Source organism: Aaosphaeria arxii (assembly GCF_010015735.1).
Source record: "Aaosphaeria arxii CBS 175.79 unplaced genomic scaffold BU24scaffold_3, whole genome shotgun sequence".
Taxonomy (NCBI): Eukaryota; Fungi; Ascomycota; class Dothideomycetes; order Pleosporales; genus Aaosphaeria; species Aaosphaeria arxii.
In genome coordinates this window covers 1988838-2009044 of record NW_022983476.1, presented here as the reverse complement: position 1 = coordinate 2009044, position 20207 = coordinate 1988838, and the positions used below count along the sequence as shown (strand labels likewise).

Sequence of the window (20207 nt, the reverse complement as noted above, 5' to 3'; positions counted from 1 at the left end):
TGGAGTTTTAATTTTTGGTAGTTACAGAAACTGCCCAGCTGATGGTATGAATTCTGTAATCCATGTTTGCGACTCTTCCCCAGACCGCTGTTCTCCGCCTCTATGACGAGTTAGATCACTCCGCGTCCCTCTGTGCTACTGTTCCACAATCTCCCCAGATGCCCACCATCACAACGCTGCCACCCACTTATCGAATACCCAAACGGGCACTGCCGCTGCTTGTGCCAATATCTTTCATGGTGAGTACCCAAGCTAGTCCCTCCAATACTACCGTACCGTTCATGTGCAGGGATCTGCAGCGGGTGCTGCCGCTACGACAGCTCGCTTTCCATGAGTGTACAACCGAATAGCGGTTCCCTGTGCGACCGAAGACATCAATTTGTTTGATCGGTGTGTTTCAGGCGCATGCATTCCCATGCGGCATATGCTGGATTGAACTTTGGGTGCAGGAAAATTGATTTCTTTTCCCTGTTCTGATCTGTTTTTACATAGAAAAACGGGGGCCAAAGAGGTATCTCCGTGGGGGCTTGAGCGGAGACCGGTCAGTTGATGCTCTGCATCGCGTGGGGCGCTTTGCGCGAAAATCCGCTGGTAAGGGTTCGTAATCGTAGCTTGGACGTTGAAAAGGGAATTGTGTCACGAAGCAACGGGGTGGGAAAAAGGCGTATGAAGCGTGGTTAGAAACCGGGAACTGGTATGTAGGGTCTACACCGGTCAGATATGCAATGCATATGGACTTGGATGAGGAAAGGACAGCTCGAGCTCGCTTCCACTGAAGGGATACTAAAGGAAAGCTTCTTCTGGCGACATAGGAAGTCGATGTATGATCTTTTATCTTGAATCCATTCGTTATTGAGCCTATAATTATTTTCAAACATAGATCGTAAAAGGAAAAAGATGTGGACATAATCCACATCACTCATCTATCGTCCGCCAAAGGTGAGGCACTTCTCACAGACGGGGATACCAAGTATAGTGCAGCAAGCCAAGGTAAAGAAACTGAAAGAGAACGCTACAACTATAAGAGCCATGACCCACGGAAACAATAGATCTATGATAACATGAGTGTAAAGGTTGAAAACAAAATCGAATGGCCACGGAAAGTTGGAGAAAAGAACCCTAAGAATAGTGAAAGACTTGATACTACTCTCTGAATGTTATCGATGAAAGAACTAGAAAAAGAAACAACGGACAGGCCCAAGAAAATTAGTCCGAGTGAGACATACAAGAGCCGATGCACGACGTCTTTGTTCGATAAGCTTTAGTAGATGTTCAAGTTCGCGGACTGGGCTAAGCGAATGAAATATCGATATCTATTCAGGGCGGTTCAAAACAATACTGAATGTTGACTTCGACCGTAATGCGTAAGATGATGAATTTGCGTCGTTCTTGAGTCCGCATCAAGAGATGGGGAGCGGGAGAGCTTTCAAACCGGGCCTCAGCGAGATGAATATATGCGGTGGGTACTTCAATGTGCCGGGTTGACTTTTGACATTGACGATCGATTTTTAGTTGCATTGCGCTTGCGATATTCAGAGGGATGATATGGTCCTATTGCGTTGAGTGGAATGTAACGAGACATTCCAGTTTCGCTTGACAAAGTTCCGGTAGAGTGTCGTTTCCCAGAAGCCCCCAGACTATATGGGGCGTTGTCCGATGAGTTTCGTCCAAAGCTGGTGCTTAAGTCAGAAGTCGGGCCTGTGGTGGAAGGGCAATTTCTGAAGTTGGAATATGTAGTTGATGGCATCGAAACCGGCAACATTTCCAGGAGCGGAGCTGTGGTGAAGCTGACACCACTCGTTGGAGCCTGAGACAAGGTTGTAGATGAGTCTTGGATGGTGGGTTTTACATCAGGCGCGACTGCCACAGTTGTTTCCTCGGCAATTGGAACAGAGACCGGAACGGTAGTTGGCATTAAAACTTCTTCACTGAGCGATTGAGAATTCTGGGATAGTGTGACTTTCACATCTGATTGTGTCCCTACTGCAGGCCACAGTGGCAGTTTGCGGTATAGGCTAGTCTTTGTTGTCGCATCATTGGTTGAAATCGATGATGCACGGAGCCGTTGATCTTGCATCTGATCGACAATGTTTCTTGAGGCCGGGGTAGAACTTGGTTGGGGTATTGGTAAGCGTCGCTGGGGAGCCGAAGTGTCGAGAATCTGCATCTGATTCTGAGGGGGATGTGGTCGTTTGGGCAAAGTCAGAGGGAGTGCGGACTCTATTGAGGTCATATTCAGCGGCGATAATGGAGAAAGTGGATCCACTGGAGCCGCTATAAGCACAGGAGGGGCAGAAATCTGGGTCATTCCATCGGACATAGATGATGAACCACTATCATGTTCGAGGCACCGCAGATTCTGGGCAGCTCTATGATTGTCCTGGTGCCAGCGATATCCCTGGTCGTAGACATTTGATATCATTTGAGTACTGGGCATGAAGATACCTGCGGTGTCCTGGTTGTATGCTTCTATTGGTGAGGTATCTTCAGAATATGGGATCGTCCAGGTTGGTTGAAACGGCTGGCTCGTAACGATCTGAGGATAGTGAGGCTGACTGATGGGGCGAGAGTGGATGGGCATTGAGACACAAGTCGGTACCATTGGAGTCAAGTTCAAGTACGGGTTATTTGGGAATGTCGACGCATGCATGCAGTTCTTCTCACAGTGTTTCTCAAGAGCGTCTAAAGCCTCCGTCGAGCCGACCTAGAAGTTCTATTAGATTAAAACACTACAAAGGGTGCTAGCACTCACACGGTGGAATAGACAGTAAGCTGGGTCAACACCAGCTGATCTGCAGTTGAAACAACCTGATCCGTCTCCTGGATCACCGCTGCAGCGTATCTTTCGTCGTCTACATCTGCCGCACTGTTCTGTATGTTAGCCATACAGGTACCATCATTGGCTGACTTCTTCGTCTAGTCCAGGGCGACAGGGAATGTCAACTTACTGCTACCGATATTCGACGTCTCGACGCTGGCGGAGTTTCTTCCTCCCGGGTCACTCCTCTGCCTCGAGGGCCCTGCCCTGGAGCCCCCATGGGATATAATCGCGGATCTTGCCGGCCTACGTTACCACCTTGTGATGCATGACTGGCACCAGGACATTCTACAGGATAGTCGTAGGATGCCTGGTGAGGGTAACGGCGGTATGCTTCGAGTTCCATAGCTACGACAGTCAGCTCTAGATTACAGTGTACATGAATGCTGTTAAAGTCGATATTGAGCTCACGATCAAATCTGAGGCGTCTTGAAATAGCAAAAAGAGTATAAAGCCATCAGAGTTGAGGTAAACCCACCGAAGATGCACCTACCAAAGATTATGTGTGCTGTCTTCGTTGATATTTGTTTGCCAAACTGCGATAAGAAGTGCCTTTTGTACGGAAGAGGATACGGATGAACGAGTACGGAATCAGAATCAATTTAAGGATCAAGAGAAGTAGTAGAGAATCGGTGTTGCATCAATGGTATAGTGGTAGTAGATTGCTTTTTGACGTGACAAGATTGTACCTCCGTAGGCTCTTAAAGACTGTTCGTCACATAGCACCAAAGGTGGCGGGGGACCTTAGTAAGGTATTCGGTTTCTGGATAACCTACCATTGAAAGGATACCCTGAGACGGATCGCTGCAGGGTACCTAAGTCTTTTGTGGCACATTGGCCTCCGGGTGGACTCCTAACAAACGATGGCTTGCTAACCCCCATATTCAGCGGAAGCAAATCTGTGTGCCACATTACACGTAGAGACGCAAGTTAATTTACACTGGATTGGGCACGCCATAATGAACATATCAAGAAATTGAATAATCTGCATCATGAATCTGTTGAACGTGACAGGTCTTGATTGACCTTGTGTCATCCATCATCCGAGATTTGCTTCCCAGGTCGCTTCTATGCATTCACTGCTTGGAGGTTACATAGATTACACGTAAGGATATACTGTGCACCCGGGGAGCCGGGATATTTGGACATGTTGCATGGAGAGTGGTCCATCTATTCGATCATGAAAGTTCGACTCAAATGAGTAGCGATAATCTCGGCCCCAGGCTTCCAAAGATGTAGTATTTCGGGACCTGAGCTATCAAGACTGAGTGTCAATAGTTAGAATCAAGACACAATTCAGTGGAGTATAGATCAGCTTCCAGAAGGTAATATAGGGCTCAACATATCACACTGGTGAATGTACTGAAACAAGTACTCATTTTCTTAAAGTAGTGTGAGAAGACACGAACAATCGTAACGGCACTTGTGTTCATACCAGGTATTCGGCTTGACAGCTCGCTTCTACGGTCGACTTTTGACGCGACCGGCCATGACCCTGCTGTAACGTTTGCTACTCGGGCCTGGCTTGTCCCCCTTGTCATTGCGGAACACAAGCTGGTGCCCCAGGCATGCGATCTGTAGTGATTTGGTCCCCCAGTGGTTGTAATTCCAAATTGTCATTCACCGTAGTCCGTTTGTGATGCTCCTCTATGATGCAGTAACAGATGCAAGAGGCAATCAGGGATCTCGATCGTATGATGATCAAGAACATAGGTCCTCCCAGTGTGTAGCATTGCTCCACTTCAACTAGCTGAGATCATTTAGTTGGTAATGCGGTGTAAAAAAGACCATGTTCACACCCTTCTCGTAATCGGCGATATCAAGAGGCTACACTGCTAGTATCATCGCTGATTTGAAAGTGAGCGAGTCTGCAGACAGCCTTGTGCCATCAAGAAAACAGCTCACAGCACAAACATCGCGACCCCTCCAACACAATCCAGAATTAGAGTGTCTGCAAGTGATGGAGATCAATGCACCAAGTAAATGCAAAGGGCGGGCGTATGGACTGCGATCTCGTTGCACTCCACCAATCAGGCAAGGGGGCGTCTGTGCCCAGCTGTAGTCGAGTAGCAAACAAATAACCAATGGCCCAAGATGGAACTTTTTCTTCTCGCACCTGCATAAGCTAGCATGATTCCGGGGGCTTGGAATATTGCCTTCTCGTTGCCTGCTATCAGAGAAGGCCATTTTGGAAAGCAGAGGCGTGGCAATGCAGCGAGATGGCAACATCAATAGACCGTTCTGTCAGGCACAGCCGCGTTACGCTAGAGGGAAAAACAAGAGAACGAGTAGCTCTCAGGTCCTTTTACGGTCAATTACAACATTGGAGAATGGGTTGGTGGGTGGGAATTGCAAACTCTTCGCAATCACAATACGGCGTTACGATGCACGGCCAGCTAGTTCAGGCCACGACCGAAGTTCTTGGTCGACCATGATGCATGGCCCATCTATCGTACATGTAACAAGTCCATTAAGGTAACTTTCGCTTTAATCGCTGAGCTTTCGCAGTTGGAGAAAATGTCTGTCAAGACTGCGGTCAAATGTGCACTGGTGCAACCATAGTTCTGCTAGGTCGGCGAGCTGGGAACGACAAGATAAGCATGCCAACGGCAATCAACGCAGGATTCCCTCTTTGGCAAGACGCAACGTTGATACATTGATACAGTGCCTCATGTTGAAATGCCTATGGTGGGCGGCAAAGGTGTCACAAAGGGTAGCTGGACCCAGCACAGCTACATAGTTGACCGAGGACAAGTGCTTATCCCTGCTCTTCAAGAAGTTCTATCGTGTCACCGCGCACAACGAACTCGAATGGATTTCCCTTTCAAGCGAAATGTTCGAACTCTTGCTAATTCTTTGATTGAATTAGTGAAAGGGGGGAATATTGAATGTTTGGACGCTGAGAAACTCAGAGAGGTGATGAGCATCCGAGGACACATCTGCTTGACACAAATACCGTTCTACTGAAACCGTTCCAAGGACAAATCGAGCAAAGGGAGAGTAATGATTCTGCAGGGAGCGACAAACATCTTGATGCTACTCGCATTGCTGTGCAGCCAACATGTAGTTGTGATATAGGATGGACCCGACTCGGCACATCCCCACCAAGCTTTTGTTAGTCAGCAGTCAAAGACAACGACAGCGAATTGATGGTCAAAGCTTCAATGACCTCAAGCTTGCAGGTTCAAGTCCGCGTTGTCGCAAAGCATACATTCAGCCTTCTGGCCATCGAATTCTGTCATGTCCGTTCTCATCGAGACCTCGCTGGGCGATATAACGATTGATCTCCTCGTCGATGACGCGCCGAAATGTTGCGAAAAGTAAGTCGTCCTGAGCTTTCTTTTTCTCACTCTTAAACATCCATTCTGTTACCATCCGAACATTCTATTACAACCCACCATCAGGTGAAGCAAGCTGAGCACGAGACAGATACTGACAGTCTGTTATCAATAGCTTCCTGAAACTATGCAAAATCAAGTACTTCAACTTCGCGCCCGTCCATAGCGTCCAACCGAACTTCTCCTGCCAAACCGGCGATCCCATAGGGCCCGAATCGAAAGAAAGCGATGGAGGCAGTTCAATATGGGGCTTACTGGACCCTACCGACCCGTCAAAGCGAACTTTTAAGCCGGAGTTCCAACCCAAATTGAAGCATACCGACATGGGAACCGTCAGCATGGCTACGGCACTGGCGCCGGACGATCCAGATGAGCGATTCGCTGGAAGCCAGTTCATAATCACACTGGGGAACAACATCGACTACTTGGATGGGAAAGCTGCAATATTTGGTACCGTTGTAGAAGGGTTCGACGCATTGGAGAAGATCAACACAGCATATGTTGATGAGAAAGGTCAACCGCTCAAGGATATCCGCATCCTGCACACTGTGGTCCTGGACGACCCATACGATGATCCCTCCGGCTTAGTAGAGCCGCCAGAGAGCCCTTTACCATCAGCAGCCCAGCGCGCAACGGTCCGCGTTGCGTACGATGAGAATCTCGAAGAGGAGAACGACCCGGAGAAGCTGGAGCGTGTCCGCAGAGAGCGAGAGGCGCGCGCCCAAGCCCTTACCCTAGAAATGGTCGGAGATCTCCCCTTCGCCGAAGTCGCGCCACCAGAAAACGTCCTTTTTGTCTGCAAACTCAACCCCGTCACCCAAGACGAAGACATGGAACTCATCTTCTCTCGGTTCGGCAAGATTTTGAGTTGCGAGATCATACGGGACAAGAAGACGGGGGACAGCTTACAGTACGCATTCATCGAGTACGAGAACCAGAAGGACTGCGAGCAGGCGTACTTCAAAATGGACGGCGTTCTGATCGACGACCACCGAATCCACGTCGACTTCTCACAGAGCGTCTCGAAGATCGCCGACGACTGGCGGGACGCGACCAACAGCAAGCGGAGGAGCAGAGCGGGCGGCTTCGGCGGCATTTCGAATCTCGAAAAGAAGAGGCAGTACCGCGACGACTCCCAGCGGGGCTACGTCCCCGACTCAGCCGTCGACAAACTCATCGTCGACGCCGACACTGCCACCAAACCCCCTACTTCTACCTCCACCTCCCGAGACCACCGAGACCACCGAGACTCCGCTAAGGAGAGCCGGGATAGACCCCGAAACGGCAGCGGCTCGTACAGATCCGACCGCCGACGGGACGACGACCGCGACCGGCGGCGAGACCGCAGAGAAACCTCATACCACGACGACAAATGGCGACGAGACCGGAGTCGCAGCCCCCGGCGCGACCACCGGCGCGACCGCGAGAACGACGGCCGCTACGATAGTCGGAGTCACGACAGCCGTCGCCGCGAGCGTAGTAGAGATAGGTACAGCCGGGACGATCGAGGCTCGGAGCGACGGCGGCGCGATTAAGCCATGCTGCGCTCTCCCTCCTCTCTCTATTCACAACATCATTACACGCCAACCTTTAATTCTCATTCCATTCTACATCATGTACGTCCCTCGGAATCACAATGGCGTCAATCATATACTCTGTTTTCTATTTCGCGGTGTGGGGGCATCGGGAAATGGATCCCGATAAGTCACCTTCCACCACCTAGGGTTAATTTAGTCCAGCAACTTGCTTCACACGGTGTGTGCAAGTGCCATGCCAGTCAGGCAGCCAGAATGTTAATGTGTACCATATATCGATGTACTCCTTTCCTTTGCTTTCTTCGTCATTTTGGACCAAAGTAGGAGTAGGGTATCTGGATCCTCTTGTGGGGTGGTTTATGGAACAATCAATGAATGATACCTATGATTTAATTACTCTTCAAACTTCCCCTGCCTGCGTGGTTCCTTTTTGGTGTACGTGTGCACAGTTGGTGAGTTGATGTGTTGTGTTTTGATGTGAACTGTAGTGAGCATACAAATAACTCTGTGACGATCCAACAAACACCTCTCTCCCCAGCATGAACGACAGCTTAATGAAGGATTGCTTATCTCATCATACCGCACTGGTCGAGTCCGTCCCAAATTGCGGAGAGTGATTATATGGTGATGGCGATACTTCTGTGTTTTGTTTTGTTTGGGAATTAAAGAAAAATATACTTGTGTATAGTACACGCAAGTCTCGAGTCCAAACGTATGTATATGCTATGCTATACATGAGATCGAATACGATTTCTACGAGGGAGAGGGAGATGAGGACGGGGAAGAACGAAGAGGAATTATTGGTGCTTGATTACAGCATGGCACGCACCCATTGTGGCAATCGCATCCCAGGCACCTCTGCACGATTTGCGAAGATGATGTGGAAAGGGAGGGACTTTATGACGAAGCAGATGCTAGAACATCTTCATTATTCACGTCACTGCACAAGGCGACAAGTGATGATATTTTGCGCATTATATTTTTCTGTTCCTCGCTTTGCTTTACTTTCACTATTCTACAGACGAGCCCTTTCCCATCGAGGGGAAGTTCAAAAGCCAATTCATGGTGGTGCTATAAATATGTACCAAAGATGGTTACTTTTTTTGGAGTAGAGGTGGTGCATGTGTGTCTTCTCGTTTTTCCCAAATACTGACTTAATCAAACTTGAACCCACGATTCGCGAATGATGATGGGAACTTTAACGCAGGAAAGAAGAAAGTCGAGGGAAAATGATTACTGTTTGAGAAAAAAAGTCCCCCCCTGCATGCTTCATCAATTTCGAAAGCTTCGAATCTTTACCGGAAATGAACAAACGCCGTGGCAATGCATATTCTGAAAGGGTAATTGGGAAGGTGGTGGTTGTTTTTGCGAGATTGTTTTGGCCCGTTTGCAATACGTGATGCAAGAGCAAGAATCCTAATCCATTGCCGAAGAAATTACTAATCTCTCACACTGATGCCAGTTCGGGTGGTGAACATGCGAGTGGCAATGTTCATACTGAGCAATTCTTGGAAGAGAAGTTTGGCAGCGTATGGAATCTGGATCTGGGCGATCTTGGTCTTGTTGTGACACGGACGGCATTCGTAATTGCCCTTCTTCAGTTGGCTGTGCATATATGATTAGGAAGGTATACACATAAAATGGGGTGGTAAAGAACTTACGCAATTGGGCTCATCAAACCACAGATCTCGCAGACGTGAACCATGTACGCATCTGACACCTCGAACAATCTCTCTTTCAAGAAAGCCGCTGCACCATGAGCAATCATACAATCACGTTCCATCTCTCCGAAACGGAGACCACCATCCCTAGCACGACCTTCAACAGGTTGTCGGGTGAGGATTTGCAACGGGCCGCGAGCACGTGCGTGGATCTTGTCGTCCACCATATGACGGAGACGCTGATAATATGTCGGACCAAGGAAGACTTGTGCCCGAAGCTTCTTGCCGGTGTGCCCGTTGTACATGACCTCAAAACCGCGTTGTTGGTAACCATGCTGCTCAAGCAATTTGGAGACGGAATCAACGGTAACATCGGTAAAGGGGGTTGCGTCACCTTCAGCACCCTTCAGAGATCCAACCTTGGAGAGTAGACACTCGACTAAATGGGCAATAGTCATACGAGATGGAATGGCGTGCGGGTTGATGATGAGATCTGGGGTCAGTCCCTCCCTGGTGAAGGGCATGTCTTCGTGCCGATATGTGATACCAATAGTACCCTTTTGACCGTGACGCGAAGCAAATTTATCGCCGATTTGTGGAACCTTGGTGGTTCTGGTACGAACCTTGACGAACCTGAGACCTTCGGTGTTGGTGGTGAACAAGACCTGATCCACAATACCGTTCTCGGTACTACGCAGGGGTGTGGACACATCGCGCTTGGTATGGAGCGATGTCTTCTGACCGAGTTCTTTGGCATCGGTGGCAATGGGAGCAGTCTTTCCGATAATGATATCATCACCAGAAACACGAACACCAGGAGAAACGACACCATCATCATCCAACTTGTCATAAGTTCCGCCCTTCATCCTTAGAGTGTCACCTCGAGTGGGCTTTTCGAATTGTTCCAGAACATTAACACCGATACGTTTCTCCTGCTCCGTGTATGCTCGGTAGAAGAGACTTCGGAAGAGTCCTCTGTCGATACTGCTCTGGTTCATGATGACGGAATCTTCTTGGTTGTAGCCGGAGTAGACAGAGATGGCCACGATAGCGTTTTGACCGGCGGGGAGCTCACGGAACTTGAGGTACTCCATTGCTCTCGTAGTTGCCAACGGCTTCTGGGGGTAGTACAGAACATTCATCATAGTTTCCATTCGCAAAGCATAATTTGTAAGAGCGACACCCATAGCTTGCTTACCCATAGCGGATTGGTAAGTGTTACGAGGAGACTGGTTGTGATCTGGGAAAGGAATGATACTGGCGCAGATACCGAGAATCATACTTGGATGGATCTCGCAATGAGTGTATGTCCTCACGGAAGGATTGGGCTTTTGCTTGATTCGCCTGTGACGATCTTCTGAAGGTGCATCGGGCGCAGGAATACCTTGCATGAGATCGCGATGCTCGCTAAGATCCTCAGGTGTCATGATGATCATAGAAGTCTCCTCTTCCTCTGCATCCAGGTACTCTACTACACCACCGTGCAGGAGACCCTTCCAACCAAATTTCATGGCTTGTGCGTCTTCGTCATTGTAGCCAGAAGTATCGATCATGGTGTCATCAATGAGCTTTTGAATGTGACCCTTGTTGAGTACCAGGGATCCACGATTGGGTTTGCGATAGTCCGTTTCAACAATATACAATGGTCGCATGACACGGCCTGCGTCTGTGAAGATCTTGAACTCTCGATCTCGAATGTCTCGGACCAAACTCATCTCGTAGGACAAAGTTCCGTTGCGTCGAAGTTCCTGCACCACAGATACGAGTTGCGATGGCTGTGAGTGAACACCCACCCATACACCGTTGACAAAGACCTTGGTCGCTGATGGGTTAACCACTGGATCGTACTCTTCGAGAAGATCCATGTTTCGTTGACTCATGAAGTCAGTGATAGGAGTACTCTCGGACCCAACACTGACGTAGCACATCAGGGAAAGATTCTTGACCAAACCACAAGCCTGTCCTTCAGGAGTCTCAGCAGGACACACCAAACCCCAATGGGTATTGTGTAGCTGGCGCGGTTTGGCAAGCTTTCCATCACGTCCGATTGGGGTATTCGTGCGACGAAGATGGGACAGAGTTGAGGCATATGTGTACCTGTTCAACACCTGAGATACTCCAGCCTTTGCTGAAGCCGCCTTCTTCTGGTCACCCCAGTTACCAGTGGCGAGGGAGTACTTCAATCCGTTGGTGATGACGCTCGCCTTCACGGCCATCTGAACGTTGAAGTCTTGGTTGCTCTCAACACATCTCTGAAGATACCTGAAAACGTCCTTGGTGAGCTTCAGGAACAGGATTCGGAAAAGATTGGCAATCAGCGGGCCTGCGAGATCCAATCGCTTCTTGCCAAAGTGGTCACGGTCGTCTTCGTCTCGACGGCCAAGAACACACTGAAGCAGGCGGTGAAGCATGTAGCCGAAGAAGAAGGCTTTCCTAGTGTCCTGTCCTTCTCTCTGGGAAATATGCGGCAAGAACTCTCGCTGCATGACGTCTCTGGCAAATTTGAGACGCCTGTCTCTAGTACCCGTATTGTTTCCACGGCGAGCAATCCAATCCAAAGCGTTCTCACGGTCTTGAATCATCATACCCTCCTCAATGCTTGGCTTGAGAAGTTCAAGCATTTGCGTATCGCTGCGATCATAAACAATATGATTCAAGATGTCTTCATCGGAAACGACGCCCAGTGCACGGAAGACGAGTGCCATAGGTACATCCGTTTTGATGTAAGGAAGGATGGCATAGGCGAAAGGTCCTGGCGTACGCTTCTGAATGAGAGAGTTGTCGGCCCACTTGATGTTGAACGATGAAATAAGTCGTGTTCCCTTCTCCACGGCACTTCTGATCTCAGCAGTCCAAGGAATCGGTCCTTGCTTTTTGCGGAAGACCTGCACAATGTTGGCTGCACTACGTTCCTGTGCAATCAGAACCTTTTCACTACCGTTGATAACGAAGTATCCTCCCATGTCGTATGGACATTCATTGAGACCGAAGAGGGCCTCATCCGTCTGATTGCGCAAATGGCAAAGCTCGGACCGAAGCATGACAGGTAGTTTTCCTATGAACACCTTTGGCTTTCCTTCGCTCTCACCGAGATCTTGAACATCTTCTCGATCCCAGCGGATCCTCGTGGCCATGCCGGGCCCACCATCCAAATCCTCGTCTCCTTCCTCTGTAGCGGAAGCCTCTCTTGCAATCTTGATACTGTTATCGATGTGTGCCATCATAGCTCCCGAGTATGTGAGATTTCGCAATCGTGCTTCGTGTGGATATAGTTGTTGTGTGGTGCCATCTCCTTCGGTGTGGGTTGGGCGCGCCAGAAACACTCGACCGAACTTGATCTCGTACCGTCGCTTCAAGATCGGATTATCCTCATACTCGTGGTCGCCGAAAGGACCTTGTTGATCGAGAATGACTGAGCCGTTTTCTCTCACGATATCCTGGATCGTGTTGCGGGTGAACTCATCGTATGAATCGAGCTGCTGGGACACTAGACCTTTCGACTCAAAGAAAGAGTTGATTACAGTCCAGCAGTCCTCTGCCGTGATCATGGTATCGTCGTCCTCATAGTAGTCATCCTCCTCCGCCATGTTGTCGTTGTAATCGTAGTCGGCCATATTTGCGATAGGCGGCGCCCCCTTCAGTGAGAGGCCTGCAATGCGGTCTTGCGAAGTCTTCACTGACGGTGCCTAGCAGAAGGATGAGTGAATGGAATTTGTTCGGCGTATTCCAAATTCGTGTATCAAATGTCGACGCGCGACAAGGTCGAATCCCAAGTCGGTAAGGAGTGGCGGAAGTCGACTTCACCGAGGGTAGAGGCGCGATGCAGCGACAGAGGGGGGGCGGTCGAGAAAATGGGAGCACTGCGAGTGCTTTTGTTCGAGATACCCTCTGCGCAGATGGAGGGAACGTCAACAACACGTAGTTGACGGAGTTAGATGAAGGGAGTGGGGAGGTGGAGGAGAGACGAAGCTGTCGAGCTCGTTGTTGGTCGCGACTGTACATTTCAAAGAACGCCGCCAAGAATTAGTCCGCTCCAGACGCTAGTCCCATCTTGGTTCGTCTGACCGTCTGGAGTTTGAATGATAGATTCTGGCTTTGTCATGTTCCTTGTTTGAAAAGATATATGACCAGTCTTGCGCCTATATATTGGAATGTGCAATTAAGTGTATCTGTATCGTGTTATAGGTTTTCAGTTGTGGTCAAGAAGGCCCAGTATTAATCATCGCTTTTGCAAGCTTCACTTGCTGAGAATAATGGTTACTTCGTACATCGTGAGGTATTCTTTACGGACCAAAACTGAAGTAAATGGATATGTGCGAATTGTCTACTGGCTGGTCTTCCACCAAAGAGCTTAGCATTCATAGCCTTCTTAAATCTTGCTCTGGCCGGTTTGAGGAACCTTTACAACCACCTTGCCCCAGCTATTGCGTCCACCCAGCGCCTTCAAAGCTGCTGGCACGCTCTCAAGACCAACATACTCCTCGTCGTTGAAGGTGGTTCCCTTGTATTTACCAGACTCCATCAGCTCAAACAAACCCTCCCAAACCTTCTCAATCATCTCGGGCTCATTGATAGAGTAGGCTCCCCAATGTAGACCGACTACACTCACGTTCTTGAGAAGGATTCTGTTGGTGGCCATCTTTTCAATGTCACCGGCGGCAAACCCAATTACCAACAATCGCCCATTCCAGGCCGTGCACTTCATCGACTGTGCAATAAGGCCTACTGGGTCGTATACAATATCGACACCGCGGCCCTTAGGTGTCAGCTTCTTGACCTGTTCCGGCCAGTCGCTTTTGCGGTAATCGATAGCGTAGTCTGCGCCGAACTTACGCGCGACATCTTGCTTGTGCTGTGTCCCCGCGGTCGCGATGACGGTCGCGCCATATGCTTTCGCAATCTGGACGGCGGCGAGGCCAACACCGCCTGCTGCAGCATGGACAAGAACCCAATCACCTTTACGAACTTATCAGTAGCCGTCCCGATTTATTCTGGGAATGTAGTAACATACCCTTCTTGATTCCCGCTCGGACGACTAGCCCAGCGTAACTTGTCGGGCCAGTAACAAATAGACCAGCAGCGTCATCAAAGCTCCATCCAGACGGCATGCGCCTGATTCTATCTTCATTGATGGCAATCTGTGTAGCATATCCGCCTTGTCCTGCACCGAACACCTTGTCACCGACTTTGTACTTGGGAGCCTGTCCTCCTGGGAGGGATTTGGGTGCTTGGACCACAACTCCGGAGAACTCTGAACCGGCGACCCAGGGGAAGGCGGGCTGGTGCTGGTATTTGCCGCGGATTTGGAGGAGGTCGAAGAAGTTCGTAGCGGATGCGTGGATGTCGATCAGATACTCGTCATCTTTGGGTGTGGGGGTAGGAAGATCAATGACTTTGAGATCTTCCGGGCCCTTTGATGCGATCAATATGGAATCAACAGGAGAGGATATGAAGAGGCCGAGGTCTTACCTTGACGTATTCTTTGATTTGAATTCCCCTCATCTTGTGTATGAATTCTAGATGGTAGCTGAAAGTAACGTAGAAAGGTAAGGAACGCGTTGTTATGGTGGTTTGGAGATTCGCGGAGAAGGATGGGTATGAACAGGATGTGTCAATTGAAAGGGAGACAGAGCAGTATTTGAAGAGATGGAGAGGATCGGAATTATCGTCATGGTTGGGATGTGAAATCCGGGGGAAAGATAGCTAGTTCGCCATAATCGACACTGACTCTCCAAACAACCTCGGTCCATTCTCCGCACGCAGGAGGTATACATCCCATAGTTACCTCCCAGCAATCACTAGGTAATTATCAATCAAGTCGCACACCTACTCGTCTATTAATTGGCCATGTTCGGAGCTGCTTATGGTCTTATTTTGATACCATAGGGTACTAAAATGAAGTAGTAAGTAGCCATAGCGATAGAGGAAGAGAGCGGAGAAACTCTCTGTATGAATGAGAGTGTGGAGGAGGTAGAGCAGCACAGCCACATTGTGGCTTTACAACAATTACCATATGTAGCTTAGATCGAATGCCATTAGGTAGGTACCCTTTACCCTTGTAGGCGGAGGAGAGAACGGACGACGTCAAAGTGGAACCTCCGTGCTTTCTCTGAGGTTCTGCGACCATCGCCAGCCAGCCCAGCCAACCACTTGCTTGCCTTGCCTTGCTAGGCTCTTGCTTGCTAACTACTTACACTACCTCTCTCGTCCCTTGTACATTCACCACCACCTATACCTCTCGTCTTCTACAACCCTCTCGCCCTCACTCGGAAATCACCCGCAACGTGCGCATTTCTACATTTTATCTACTTCATACAGAAGGTCCTGACGCCACATAGCACACCGCAACTCATCCTACCGCCACTGTCACCACCCCTCCTATCTACATCATGGCCGACGACGCCGCCGCCGCGTCCACCGATGACACCCAACTTACCTTCAATATCAAGTCTGCCAACGACCAGAAGTTTGTCGTGACCGTTCCCGCTAACTCTACCGTCGCCGATCTGAAGACGAAGCTCTCCACTTCCGAATTCGCAGACATCCCCGCAGAGCGGCAACGTCTGATATACTCCGGCCGCGTGTTGAAGGATCATGACACTCTTTCAGGCGTCAAGATCAAGGACGGCCACACAGTCCACCTAGTCAAGGGAGCAGCCAGCAACGCACGCCAGAATCCCGCAAATCAAGGCACCGGAAGCGCCAGCGCAAGTGGTACTCCTGCACCACAAGTTCCAACAAACATCGCCGCCGGCACAGGCAACAGCACATTAGCAGGCTTGACCGGAGCACGTTATGCTGGGTTCCACGGCCTACCCGGCGCTGATTCCTTCGGTCCCGATGGTGGTGTAAGTGGATTTCTCCGTTCCTGTTACATCGCACGGCCAAGCTAACCATGATATCTAGCTCGGTCCTCCTCCCGACCCGGACCAGCTTCTGCAGATGATGGACAACCCAATGTTCCTCTCGCAAATGAATGAAGCCATGAATAACCCTGCCGTGATCGAGATGATGGCACAGAATCCGATGGTAAGGTCGCATGATCGGTAGTACCGCAGCTTGGCTGACTAGGGACAGATTCGCAACAATCCAATGATGGCCGAGATGATCCGCAACCCCGAGATGCGAAGGATGATGTTCAACCCTGAAATGATGAGAATGCAACTACGCATGCAACAAGCGATGGGAGGTGGTGGTGGACAGCGCTTCACTGCTCCAGGAGCTACAGACAACACCCCACAAGCTGGAGCAACAAACACAGGGAACAGTACCGCCACACCGAACCAGCAAAACCCAGCTCAAGACCCCTTAGCAGGTCTCTTCGGAGCTGCAGGAGGTGCTGGCGGTGCCGGTGGAGCTGGCGCAAATCCATTCGCAAACCTCTTCGGACCTGGTGCTTTTGCGCCCCAACAACAGAACCAAAACAACTCTGGTACCACTGGCGCTGCTACGGGCACAACACAGGGTGCGGAAGGCACTCGAGATAACGCAACATCGCCTCCTCCCAACCCGTTCGGAAACCTGTTCGGAGCACCTCCTTCTGGTGGCCAGCCAAATCCGATCGCTGAAATGACGGCGCAGTTGATGCAGGATCCGGAAGCCATGCGAGCCGCAATGAACATGTTTGGTCAAATGAACGGAGGAAACAGCCAGCCCGCATTCAATCCTTTCGGTGCTGCTCCAGGCTCTAACCCTTCACCTAGAGCAACTGGTGGAGCGGCTGGCGCTGGCAGCCAAGCACCTAACCCTTTCGCAGCCCTGTTTGGCCCAGGTGGCGGTTTTGGCACACCACCACCTCAAGACAGCAGACCGCCAGAGGAGGTTTATGAGATACAGCTACGACAACTTAATGAGATGGGCTTCTTCGAATTCGATAGGAATGTTTCGGCATTGCGGAGAAGCGGTGGCAACGTGCAGGGAGCTATTGAGTTCCTCTTGAGCGGGGATGTTTAGGATAGGATGGATTGGTTGAGTACAAATGAACGCCACAGGTAGTGGAAGGAAGTAAGCCGTCGGTCGAGATTATAGATCGCGAATACTTGCCACCTACCCGTGATTTCTCTCTCAAGCCGAGACGTTTGAGAGCATTGGAGTTGATGGTTTGAGGTTTTATAAGATACACCCGAATTGTCGCTTGCCTTGGGCAGCAGCCATCTAATACCGGAAGTGTAATTGAAATCCAGGTGTTCGGCTCACTCATTGAGTTCATTACAAAGTCGTGCTGTAAATTAAGGCAAAGGTTTTTTTGTACATGCGTTGCGCAACGGCCACTTCATAAAGGACCTTACTGAATTGTAATAATGGGTTTACTATGCAGTAGAAGGCATTTTATATGTGCACCCACTCCACAGTGTCAGGTTTGCCAAGTTGTGTATCAATTATGTTGTGTGCTTATGTCGGTTTCCTCTGTATAACTGGCAATAGTAATGCGGTCGAGAGCAAATGTAGTTGTACCCGCATTCGTGATGACTGGCGTACACGGAAAGGCGGCGCCGGCGAGTCATTCGCCGATGGATGCCGTCAGCGCCCTTTGCGCCTTCCAGCATCCCACCAAAACTCGAGCTCAGTTCCATCATCATCTCTTCTCTCATCGTCCCATATAATTGTTCGTGTAACATACACATACACACTCTCTGAGGCGGGGTAAGCTTCGGTGATCTTGGCATGGCAGCCCTTCAACTCCCTTAGTAAACTGGAGAAGTCACTGCGGAGATAACATGCGCACCCCCGCGTCTCTCTTCAATGCTCTCTATATAACTTGCCCATCGCTCAAGCCTGCAATCCCCACACTTCGTGTTTACAATCGCCCCATAGTCACCATGGATTCCCTTCCAGACGAGATACTGCTCTCCATTGTATCTTGTATGTGAAACCCATGCACCTCTGCATAAATACATCCAAGCAGGAAGCACGCGACTTTCATACTAATAATATAAATTGTTCAGTACTCGAACCCTCGGAATTAGTGAACGTCCAATTCGTATCCCACAGATTCCTTCGTCTCTCCCGCGACAGCAATCTCTGGAAACGAATATGCCACGAACATTCTACTTCAGAGCGCCGGCGCAAACGGCTCCAGATATTTCCAGACCACGCCGATCCCGCGATCGTGGAGCTTCTCAGAGCTGTAGATACCTATGGTGGATCCTGGACTAACGAACGCGATCCTCTCGTCTCGAGCGAAGAATTGCAACTGCATAGGAATCAGGGCAAGAAAAAGGCGGCGTTGCTGGCGATGTGGGACCCATCATATTCAGATGAAAAGGTGGACTGGTATCAGGACTTCATACAGAGACATGCGCCGCATAAGATAAGTTGGTTCCAGAGCGCACGGCACGGCCATCACGATGACGGGTTACATCATGAGGCTACGGGAGCTGGGATACTGTACGATGATGGAGGCCTTGCAGACATGTTGATCGCGCCGTTGGAGGATGGCAGTATCAGCGTTTGGGACGCCTCGGGCAGCTCGAAGAAGAGGGGCGGTATCATCGCGCGGAGTGCGGTCGGGCTTCTCCCTGGAAAGGGTCCAGATCTTGATTTCGATACACGGATTCGACAAAGCCAGGCGATCATGACAGAGACGGGGGCAGTGGAATGCGTGAGCATCGATAGTAGACAGAAGAAGGGATTCTTCGCGGTGCAGAACACGCTGAACGAAGTCGATCTACGGACGTTGCAAGTCATCTCCAAGACGCCGTATCCTTTCCCAATCACGGCGCTGTCAGAGAGTCGTCATCCGACTCCTCTCACGGTGGGAACAAATTGGACTCTTCATCTTCACGATACCCGCAAACCGCCTTCCACACAAACTACCGCCCGTACAGAACTCATCGGCGGCGCCGCTTCTCCTGGCATCCAAACAGGCGATTTCGGCGGACACGTCTCGCTGTCCCAGCCCGGCGCCCTCTCCATTCTTCACCTCCCCACGGCCCGAGAATGGGACGGCAATGGCGATATATGGGTAGGAGGGCGCTTCACCAGCATGCTGAACTTCGACCGCCGGTACTTCCCACGACTCCGCGGCACCGTCCACTCGGGAGCCCGACTATCCTGTCTCACCGCGATTCCCCACCCCTTCATCCCCAGAAACCTCCGCCACAATTACGTCGCCCAATACAAGCCCACCCTTCTGCACGCCGCGAAGACAACCCCAGGCTACACCCTCATAACCGCCGGCGAATACAAAGGCAAAGGCGCCCTCGAACAATACAGCCTCTCCAGCTCACCCGCTCGCTCCATCAACTCCTCCCCCTCCTCCTCCTCTGACTCCCCGACGCCCAAGAGCGACATCAGAGGCGAATGCCACTACCAAAACCGGCAAACATGTTCGAGCTCCAAGCTCCTGTCCGTCGCCGCCCACGGCACCCGCCTCGTCTTCTCCGACGGCGATGGAAACCTAAAGTGGGTCGAGCGCGACGGGTCGACGCCCGTCCGCGAATTCAACATCAACGGCGACGAGCAGGCCCGCAGCGGCGGTAGCGGCGGCGGCGGCCGTCCGGAGATGGAAAGCGGATGGGGCGAGATCGTGCAGAAGATCCTGCCGACCGTCAACCCGTCTCTGCATCACGAGCGCACGGCGAACGTCCCGCTCGGCGAGGACAACCTGGTCGTCTGGACGGGCGACGGGAGGTTGGGTACGGTTGGGTTCGGCAGCGAGGCGTTTGATGCTGAGGGTGCGGCGGAGGCGGCGGCGGAGGCGGGGCTGCGCGAGGAGGAGGTGCGGCTCAGGGAGAGGGAGAGGGAGTATGGGGCTGAGATGAGGAGGGCGCTGGAGCATCAGAGTAGGGAGTTGAGGTGGTTGAGGGGGTATGGGTTGTAATCAACTATCTACCTACTATATGGCTAGAAAACA

General features: G+C 50.6%; 7 protein-coding genes across 7 annotated transcripts; 4 read left to right on the top strand and 3 right to left on the bottom strand.

Annotated features, from left to right (window-relative positions):
* Positions 1 to 4: 4 nt before the first annotated feature.
* BU24DRAFT_152467 (uncharacterized protein) lies at positions 5 to 537 on the top strand. The gene has a single exon (XM_033521284.1). It carries the CDS (start codon positions 63 to 65, stop codon positions 348 to 350), a length of 288 nt encoding a protein of 95 aa, XP_033385898.1. The 5' UTR covers positions 5 to 62; the 3' UTR covers positions 351 to 537.
* A 931-nt stretch (positions 538 to 1468) lies between these two features.
* Positions 1469 to 3164, bottom strand: BU24DRAFT_449210 (uncharacterized protein; the record flags this gene model as incomplete). Its single annotated transcript, XM_033530930.1, has 3 exons — positions 1469 to 2704; positions 2753 to 2866; positions 2949 to 3164. The coding sequence occupies 3 exons, from the start codon at positions 3162 to 3164 to the stop codon at positions 1469 to 1471; spliced, it is 1566 nt and encodes a 521-aa protein (XP_033385897.1).
* Positions 3165 to 6000: 2836 nt separating this feature from the next.
* On the top strand, positions 6001 to 8101 carry BU24DRAFT_449209 (cyclophilin-like protein). Its single transcript, XM_033530929.1, has 2 exons — positions 6001 to 6138; positions 6272 to 8101. Exons 1-2 carry the CDS (start codon positions 6059 to 6061, stop codon positions 7689 to 7691), a joined length of 1500 nt encoding a protein of 499 aa, XP_033385896.1. The 5' UTR covers positions 6001 to 6058; the 3' UTR covers positions 7692 to 8101.
* A 551-nt stretch (positions 8102 to 8652) lies between these two features.
* Positions 8653 to 13315, bottom strand: BU24DRAFT_388905 (putative DNA-directed RNA polymerase II subunit RPB2). The gene is made up of 2 exons (XM_033525023.1): positions 9353 to 13315; positions 8653 to 9296 (listed from the first exon to the last, which is right to left on the bottom strand). Exons 1-2 carry the CDS (start codon positions 12964 to 12966, stop codon positions 9131 to 9133), a joined length of 3780 nt encoding a protein of 1259 aa, XP_033385895.1. The 5' UTR covers positions 12967 to 13315; the 3' UTR covers positions 8653 to 9130.
* Positions 13316 to 13568: 253 nt separating this feature from the next.
* BU24DRAFT_420585 (zinc-binding alcohol dehydrogenase-like protein) lies at positions 13569 to 15270 on the bottom strand. Its single transcript, XM_033527515.1, has 3 exons — positions 14822 to 15270; positions 14364 to 14763; positions 13569 to 14308 (listed from the first exon to the last, which is right to left on the bottom strand). The coding sequence occupies exons 1-3, from the start codon at positions 14852 to 14854 to the stop codon at positions 13722 to 13724; spliced, it is 1020 nt and encodes a 339-aa protein (XP_033385894.1). The 5' UTR covers positions 14855 to 15270; the 3' UTR covers positions 13569 to 13721.
* A 317-nt stretch (positions 15271 to 15587) lies between these two features.
* On the top strand, positions 15588 to 17673 carry BU24DRAFT_420584 (uncharacterized protein). The gene is made up of 3 exons (XM_033527514.1): positions 15588 to 16200; positions 16259 to 16381; positions 16430 to 17673. Exons 1-3 carry the CDS (start codon positions 15742 to 15744, stop codon positions 17303 to 17305), a joined length of 1458 nt encoding a protein of 485 aa, XP_033385893.1. The 5' UTR covers positions 15588 to 15741; the 3' UTR covers positions 17306 to 17673.
* A 498-nt stretch (positions 17674 to 18171) lies between these two features.
* BU24DRAFT_407574 (uncharacterized protein) lies at positions 18172 to 20174 on the top strand (the record flags this gene model as incomplete). Its single annotated transcript, XM_033525814.1, has 2 exons — positions 18172 to 18214; positions 18298 to 20174. The coding sequence occupies 2 exons, from the start codon at positions 18172 to 18174 to the stop codon at positions 20172 to 20174; spliced, it is 1920 nt and encodes a 639-aa protein (XP_033385892.1).
* Between the last annotated feature and the right edge of the window lie 33 nt (positions 20175 to 20207).